The following is a 9,071-nucleotide window of genomic DNA, read 5'->3' as shown; positions in this document are numbered from 1 at the left end:
ACCCGAACGAGCGTTGCCGGAAAGACTACCCAACACGAAAGCTAATGGTGGCAATTGAACTCTGCTGATAATTCCTTCACCATACGCCTCGGTACTACGTTCAGGTCTAAGTAATTTCTAGGGTCACGCTCCCCTCCTGTGTTGGTTTCTTTAAAATAAAAAAAAATAAATAAAAAATGAGGCTTGCACACGTCGTGCTTGTAAGCGTAAACTGCCTCGAAGCGTGCACCCCAGACAGTGTTTCTCGAAACGTGGGCCAAATCACTACTGCTAAGAGGACACCTCACACAGACGAAGTTTGATGTCCTATTGGTTTCTGTCAAATGGCCCATTTAGGAAAATTATTAACGTTGTATGTAATTATGCTTTCATTACTTCTAATTTATTAACTTTTAGTTATTAAATTTGAAGGTACGGCTTCAGTTAGAAACTTTTTGGGCAGCATCGAAACCCACTAAATCAGCGCACCTTATGAAAATATACGGCAAGCACAGCATTTTATGGTGTCTCGAAAGAAAACAACACAAAACCTGTCACTGACTAACCATACGTCAGAAAACAAGCAAAACCTGAATAAAGAGTGGATAAGTATGAGGGTATCGATACCTGAAATAGCACCAAGTTATTCAGACCAAAGGAACTTTTGGTTTTGATTAGAGGATATAATTAACGCTTTATGCATAAACAATATACGTTATCAAGGCTCCAATGTGAAGAAGAAAAAAAAAACTTATTTCGTCACCAATTTTTCAGTGCAGGATATTTTCTAAACTGAAGGCGACTCAGAGGCGAAGGTTAATCCGAGACAAAATCTCCATCCTCCATACGGATCATATTTAACGATAATCGCTCCTGACTATAGCGCCATCGTGTGATTTCCGTCTAGCGGCTTCCGCCGAGCCCGGATAACGGGTCTCAAGCTTGGAGAGCCTCCTAGGTATTTTGATCCTCTCAACGTCCTCCAGATCTTGAACAGTGTTCATAACTCCCATCGACATAGTTTCGGGAAGCCAGTTCACCGCCAGGGCGGCCGCTATACCGAGCACGCCGAGCAGACCCGGCACAAGTTCTTTCTGCGTCATGCTACCCAGCTCTTGAAGCAGGGGCTGGGATATGCCACCGAGCCTGCCGAAAAAGTAGGCCGCGCACATGCCCATACTGCGCACAACGGTGGGAAAGAGCTCGACGCTGTACGTGAAGAGGAGTATAACGAGCAGGTCCGCGAGAATGACAGACCCTGTGTCCACCGACAGCATCAGAACCGAAGCCCCCTCGAACATCATCGCCACGGCCGCCACTCCGGCGAGCATCGAGAAAGCGACGAGGAGCGCCAGTAGGGTCACCCTCCGGCCGAACTTGGTCGCGGACATGTACAGCAGCAGGGATCCGCAGCCTGCCAAGGTTCCTTCGACGACCCGCAGCCAGACGTTGTCTGCACGGCCGGTGTGCGTGTGGTAGTAGGCGAGGATCACAACGAACCAACACCAGAAGAGGATGACGACGCGGCGTCGAAGCACCCTCGATGTCAGCACGCCCACGAAGCCCAACTTGCTGCGCGATGACGCTTCATGGTCGTGGCCGTAGAAGCTGGTGTTATGGAGGCGCCATTGGCGCTGGACGTCGTGTATGCTGCAGCCGTTGATCCGAGCGGCCTGAAGAATGACGCGTTCGGCTTGCATATATTCCGCCGTGACCATGAGCCAACGCGGCGACTCTATCGTCAAGATGAAGGTGCTCAGGAGCAGCGACGTAGGCAGCATGGCGACAGCTTGAACCACGACCCATTTCTGGGCCAGAAGGTCGATCAGGCTGAGGAAGAGCGGCGCTGCGATGAGTGGCACTGTGAAGGCAATCACGCTGTACAGACACTGGTACGCGGGCGTTGACAGCTCGAAGAGGAGTACGAAGCTGGTGATCTGAACAGTACTGACCGAAGCAGACACCCAAAAGCGCAGCGCCAGAAACAGCGTGACCGATCTCGAGAAGCAGACGGCCATCCCGGAAAGTAGGAGGGACAAGACGGCCATGTAGATGACCTGTTTGCGGCCTACTTTGTCCGACAGCTCACCCATGATGGGCGCGGCCACCGCAGCGCCGCTCATGTAGATAATGGTCGCGAACGGAACGAGCCATCGTTGATTGCAGACGAGGTTCCATTCGGTGATGATTGAACCATTTGTTTCGTAGTCCCATTCCTCGCAGGGCACCTGCGTCCGATTATCTGAGTTTTCCGAAAGTGGTGGGTCGTAACGGACGCATTGGAGCCAAGAGCCACTGGCGTCGACAGGCACACCGATGCTGCGCCACTCTTTAGATGTTAGGTTGGCGTACTCGGATGGCTGCTTACACCAGTGGTCTGCTCTGGTGGTCATGACGCTGACTAGCAGGTTATGGAGCAAGAGGACGAAGGAAGCCAGCATGTTGAAGAACAGCGTCCTGCGCTGTAAGGGACCGTGGCCGTATATGACCGTAAGGTCGTTCAGTAGAGCAGGAGGCTCCACATTCTGAATGCACTCCGATCCGCCGCTACGTTTTCTTGTTTGGCTTCTGGCGGGGCCAGGTGTAGCTGTGGCGAGGTTAGAGATGACAGGCTTGTCGCCTCTCAGCTGGGATGAACTTCTCGGTACACTTCCCTTGCTGTCAGTCGAGACCTTACTGACCACTACTTGCGAGTCTAGCTCGGGCTGTTTGATGGCTGGGCTGTCTTTGATGACTACAGAAGGTTTCCGGCTTCTTCGATGCGGTTGTTTGCTCATGTCTGCCGTTGATCTGGGTTTCGAACGTTGGAGCGGAGGCTTGCCGACTAGCTGAGCTGGCAGGTTCCAGCTTGATACTCTGCCGCGTGCGAGTGACCCCTCGTTCTCTCGCACCATCAGCACGAGCATGCAGGTATGGCCAATCCGGTGGCAGCGCCCCGGTGGTCGAAGCCAGCGTCTCGGAGCATGGCCGGCATGGCCTCCGAGATCGAGAATGAAACAAAAGCTTTATGGGTGCCCGTATACGCTCGCGCAACTTGAGCGCGGTTAAAAGTTGTAGACGCGTGCACATATATTTTTTTTTTTTTGAAAGGACAAAAAGCTGTTTTTGTGTATAGACGATTGCAAGCTGGGCGACTGGCCGCCGCCATGTCTCTGCTCGAGCAGGCACGCCCGTGCGATTACGAGCTTGCCAAAGCTACGTTCACCCGCGCGTTGCACGCGCTTGCACGCATGGGGCACCACTTGTAGCGCCATGCTTGCAATTGTCTATACAGCATGACCTACTGTTAATGCTGACCTGCACACAGAATAGGGATTTTTCGTAGATCGTTTCTTCCGTCCACGCAACGCTCTCTGCAACCCGCTGCAAGATCCGGAACTTTGCAGTCAAGGTCAACGGCGCCCATGCGCACTATACGGTTCCGGGTATCGTAGCAGGCTGCGGAGAATGTTGCGGAACGGCGAAAACGATTTACGAAAACTTCGTAATGACTCCCTATGGGAGACGCTTTCGCCGATGAAGATCCTCGATCGCTTTGTCATTGGGGCGCTCGGTAAAGGCTTTTCTGCGACCCAAACGCGGTTCACAGCCTAGCACACGGTCCGCACGGCGCGCGGCTGGTGATATCTGTTTGTCGGGAACACCCACCGTGGCGCGGCGCCAGCAGGCTGCAGTAGCAGTAGCTTTAGCAGTAGCGCGTTCCCGGCGCGTCGCTCTCATATTTGCTTTGATCGAAAGAGCGCGTCTCTCAGGCACGGAACCGCAAGGACATTTTAATGCTTCGTTTCAGGTTAATTCCAGACGCAGCCGATGCTACGAGCGCGAGCATGTGGCTTTGAACAGTGTTTGTACTGTACGAGCGCGCGTGCTTGGCTGCAGAGACGCTGAAAGCCAGGAGCTCGCGCTTGTAGCATCAGATGCGTCTGAACATATCGTACGAAAAGGGCAAAAGTAAACTCACCCTAAATGGAACAGCGCGGAACATAGGACAGAAAGAGCAGGACAACACGAGCGCTGACTTACAACTGACTGTTTAATGGGAAGCGAAGGAAGAAGAAGAAATAAGAAGCGAAGGAAGAAGAAATAAACTGAAAATAAGGATTAAAACAAAATACTTGCAATGAAAATAATTAAAGATGAGGGAAAAGCAAAACAAAAACAAAAGTGAAGAAAAGAAAAGAACTTTTTAGAAAAAGCAAGGTTCATTAAGTGCTCTCGAGATATGCGATTTCCTTCCTCAACAGGGTCACGGAAGGCATGCTGACTGCGCTTGTGTCTTTCTTAATGATGGAGAACGCTTCGATGATCTCGCGCGTGCGACAGTCTCTTTGGTGTTTGATAATCTCGCATCTGTCAAATGCTGGGACGCAGGCACACGCTGCACAATGCCTGGCTAGGTTGCTGCCGGTGGTCGTTCCCAATGAGGCGCGGTGTTCTCTCAGACGATCGTTGATGCACCGCCCGGTCTGGCCAACATACGACCGACCGCACGATAGCGGAACGTCGTACACGACGCCTTCGACACACTCGACGAAAGGAGTTGCATGGCTCTTCTGGCATTGCCTGATGGAGGTGGCAGAGGGGTTGGTAGAGTTTACTTTTTTGCACAGACGACCCAGTTTGTTAGGTGCAGAGAAAAGTACCTGAACGCCTGCCTTGGCTCCAACCTTTTTCAGGTTGTGGGACAGGCCATGGATGTAGGGTATGACTGTCCAAGGAGATCTCTTGCGTGTATCTTGAGGCTTGCTAGTGGAGCGACGCGACTCAAGAAGGAGCTTTTCTGCCAGGCTACTCAGCAGAGGTTGCGGGAAGCCTGCGGACAGCAGTCTGACCACTTGGGCGTTGAAGCCTCTCTCAACCTGGTGATGGCAGGATCTTTGCGTGGCATTTTTCATAGCGGCTAGCGCTATTCCTCGCTTCACAAGCTTGGAGTGAGCGGACGAGAACGGCAAGAGCGCCTTTTGCGAACGAGGGGAATACCTCCAACAGACGTTCTCCGCTCCAAACACCAGGATCAGGTCTAGGAACCGCAACTGATTGTCTTCGGTCAGTTCCTTGGTGAGAGTGAAAACACGGAGGTTCGACTTGAAAATTTCAAAGATGTTTTCAACTTGCTGGTGGGTGTCAGCTCCAGAGGTTTGGAACAGCACCAAGAAATCATCGACATACCGGAACACTCTAGCTACCTTGAAGTCCCGCAGAGATATTTCGAGCAGTCGGTCATAGTAGGCCAACAGCAGATCGCTGAGGACTGGCGCAAGGCACGATCCTATGCACACCCCCTTGCGTTGTATATAAAACTGGTCGCAGTACACCACTGATGTAGAGCGCAGATAAAAAAGGAGAAGATCTAGGAAGTCGGCGACACTGACGCCGCATGAGTTCTGAAATGTGATAGTTCCAAACCTGTCGATGCAGTCACTCACGACCTCGCAGAGAAGGTCGTGGGGCAAAGAGTAATAAAGGTCTTTGACGTCAACTGAAAAGCCCTGCAGGTTCCCATCGTGCAGTTGTTCAAGGTAATCGGACACTGCAGACGGCCTCCTGACCAAGAAGGGATCATCTAATTCTAATACAGAAAGCGACTTTTGGAGGAAAGATCCTACCGAGTGCTGCCACGTGCCTCGTTCAGACACGATAACTCTGAAGGGACATTCGGTCTTGTGGGTCTTGGCCGTGAAAAAGCATTCCAGACTAAGACCTCGGCTGTTCCGTACCGACGTCGCCAGTGTGGTGAGGCCTAATTGCTGGCACTTCATGATCGCTTCTGCCTTCACCTTTTTTGGGCGATGGTCTTTCAGTGGGCGAAAATTCCCAGTGATTGCTTCTAGGGATTTCTGACTGTAGATCTTGTCCGGTATGACGACAAAGCCTCCTTCTTTGTCGGAAAGGAGTAGTTTCAAATTTGCCTCGCGGAGCAGGGCAACCGCTTCACCTGTGCGAGCCGGGCAAGGGCTCCTGGGCGAAACTTGCAAGTGCTGTACGCCTTCGAGAATGCATCTGTGCGCTTCCTCACCTTCTGCTTTGGCGGCCGTTCTTCTCACCAAAGACAATAGTTCGGGCTTGTCTAATTTGATAGGGTTGCAATACTTGGGACCCAGTTGCAGTACGCTGAGCGCCTTGTCAGGAATCTGGGTGTTGCCAAGGACACGAACATCTTGAGCTGGAGGAAAGCGGGTTCTCTTCTTGGGGAGTGAGGCGAGGATAGTGGACCAGACGAAGTCGGTTGCCTGTGAGGCAGTTCGGAGTTCGAACTGCAGGCGCCTGGAAGCTTGATCTGGTGGTCCGTCTCGAAAACAGGCGAATCGAATGCACTCCTTAAAGAGGCGAACCTGACGCCAAGCTTCTGATCTGAGGATTCGGCAGATCCGGCGACCATGATTGGGCGATGGCGGGAGGGGCCCGACCATGACTGCGATGTCGGGTGGTAGGTAGGAATGCTTGATGGAGAAGGCGAGCAGCCGTGCTCGCCTTCTCCATCAAGTTCCGCGCTGTTCCGCGCTGTTCCATCAAGTTCCATCATGTTCCGCGCTGTTCCATTTAGTCATGAACCAACTAGCCCATCAAAGCACACTGCTTAAACTCACCCACACTGAAAATATACGCACACCAGAAAAACGGTCACTCACGTCGCGCTGACCATTTATTTTCTTTCTTTCGTTGTAATTTTCTGGACTCATGATGTTCAGAGGACAAGATCGGTGTGTCATTGGTGAGAGAGTTCGGTGGACGCACGCGTAGGCATGCATGCATGGCGTGGCCATCCCATATCAGGAGTAGCGATTGCTTCGATCAAGCCATCTCGTTTGACACGTTGACGCATAGTCAAGTGGAAATGCAATCAGGAAGGAAGGAAACTCTGGGAAACTTTCGCACGAAAAGCTTTAGCTCACTTTACAATCTGACAGATAATTTTCTTTAAAAAAAGTCAGGGCTCCAATCCACGCTGTAACGGTAGTTGGCCAGCGAAGCTGTGGTGTCACCTGCAACGATTACCCAATGCATTATAGATCCTTTTCATGGCAAACGCCATCAGGTGGCGCTCCAATCTTTGACGTCCCAGGGCCTTCCGGTTCATAACAAGAATGAACAAAGCCCAACCTAATACCGCTGCTTAAAATGTCGATGAAACGTCTAACCACCAATTATCCAGGTGAACGCCAAAACAAACAAAGGAGTGCGAGATCTGTTCAAAATTTTCAAATATTCTTGTCAACCAACTTGCCTCCTCCAAGACGTAAAACAGTCCTGCCGAGGTCCCTCGAGGAGCTGTGCAACGATTTTAACATTAAAAGAATTGGCATCTTCTACTTTTGACATTGTTCGCCTTGTCACAAAGGACAGAAAACACACCTCCTTCGTTCTAAATGTTGCGATTCCGCCGCGTAATCGCGAGGCAAAAATTAGAATATTCCCCGACCTGCAGCCGCGAGCGGCGGCCATGAGAAACACGCGGCGTGACGTCAATGGGGATCTTGTATACTTTGTCTCACCTTAGCATGGACTATTGTTAGCCGCGCATGCTAGAAGCGCGAGCTAGTTGCTTTCGATGAAGCCTCGTCGACTGCACGAGCACTCGTGCAGCGAGTACTACAAGGAAGGCCATCAAGGCTATCAGCTCGCGCTTGCACAGCCTCTGCAGTTAGTCCATGCTAAAGTGAGACGAAGTAGGGTGCCTTCATGTGCGCTTTGCTTAGGGTGGAGACATCTGGCCATTTTGTCCCACACTTTTATCTTTCTTTTTTGTTCAGAAGCACGTGAAAGAGCGTGCCCCTGCACGCGTCAGTGGAGCTGACTGTGCTACGGCGACATTTTGTTTTCGTCGATTTCTTTGTATTTTCCCCGTGAGCGCGTGCTGTCGGCATCGGGTACTACAAAGGGTGGCATCACCCTAACAGAAGGACATTGAGGCACCCTAAGACGAAGTATAGAAAGATAGCAAGTTGTGCGAATACCTGCTCATGGCCAGCTTTCTGGGACACGCTGTTTTAGTTCTCGATTTTCACGACACGTGGCGTATCAATCCTGAGCAACCTAGAGTTCCTGTATATGCTCCCTGCGGGAGACAGAGTTGCGCGTTTATGCATGGCATGTGGATACAGCTCCTCACGTGACTGAATTCGGCGAATAGCAGTGCCGCGCGTTCGAGGCGCGCTGCGCGCTCAAATGCCGGGGAACGTACGCCGGGGCGCGTGCAACGTCTACTTTGCTGCACGACACTTGATACGGCTCCTCACGTGATCGGATCTCGGCGAATAGCGGCGAGGGCGGCACGCGGCACGTGGAATCAAACGCGCAACTCTGGCTCCCGTAGGGAGCCTATACAGGAGCTCTAGAGCAACCTAAAGCCCCTCTATTCTGGGAAAAGTGGCGCCTTTCATTGTTGTGGAAAGGTTCGAGGCACGTGCCGCGCGCCACTTCTGGGAAGAACATGGCGCCTGAAATTAAGCTCAGTGCTGCTACAGTGCTGCCTGTGCCGCCATGATCTTCCCAAGGGCTGCACGTTGCACGTGGCTCGTGCATCGATGCCCCTTGCGATACTTTTTTTTGGCAAATAAGCTATCATCATCATCAGTCTCAGACATTTCACGCTATGCTACGCCGGCAGTTGGTGCGCCAGTGCAAGCGAGTGTCACGAGATGCGAGACAACGTCACATATGTTGCGTGGTGGAGTTTTCGTTTGATACTTTTTCGAAACGATGCACACGATATACCCTGAGTTTCAGCAAACATTCGTTTAGTTTAGCTTTCTGAATGTGGCTTTTAGAAACAAAAAATATCTCCATTTATGTGTATTTTGCCGTTTTGCGTTCAAGAGGCAATCTGTTATTTTCTGTATTGCTTATGTTATTGCAGTGATATGCGCCACTATACTCTGTTTTACCTTATGTTGTACCGCAGCGAGGGCTGGAAGCGCGAGCTCATAGCGTTGACAGCTGCTTTTAAGGCACGAGAGCTTGTGCCGCCGAGGTGTGCCGAGCAAGGAGCTCGCGCTTATCGCCTTTCCTGCAGCGGTACATCATAAGGTGGAATAGAGTATAGTATAGGTGTAGTTTTGGAATTTGTATCCGCTAAACGAGGAAACACTATT

The 9,071-nt window shown here is 51.4% G+C and overlaps 1 protein-coding gene across 1 annotated transcript; it reads right to left on the bottom strand.

The window, feature by feature from the left end:
• Positions 1 to 836: 836 nt before the first annotated feature.
• Positions 837 to 2,072, bottom strand: LOC120839661 (solute carrier family 22 member 13-like). Its single transcript, XM_040209982.1, has one exon. It carries the CDS (start codon positions 2,070 to 2,072, stop codon positions 837 to 839), a length of 1,236 nt encoding a protein of 411 aa, XP_040065916.1.
• Between the last annotated feature and the right edge of the window lie 6,999 nt (positions 2,073 to 9,071).

Source organism: Ixodes scapularis, unplaced genomic scaffold (genome assembly GCF_016920785.2).
Source record: "Ixodes scapularis isolate PalLabHiFi unplaced genomic scaffold, ASM1692078v2 PGA_scaffold8__174_contigs__length_109621045, whole genome shotgun sequence".
In the NCBI taxonomy this organism is placed as follows: Eukaryota; Metazoa; Arthropoda; class Arachnida; order Ixodida; family Ixodidae; genus Ixodes; species Ixodes scapularis.
This window is presented reverse-complemented; position numbering and strand designations above follow the sequence as displayed.

What these genes read in the sequence shown, in the direction of transcription:
- LOC120839661 (XM_040209982.1), bottom strand. Translation starts at nt 2,072, where the DNA reads ATGGGTGAGCTGTCGGACAAAGTAGGCCGCAAACAGGTCATCTACATG.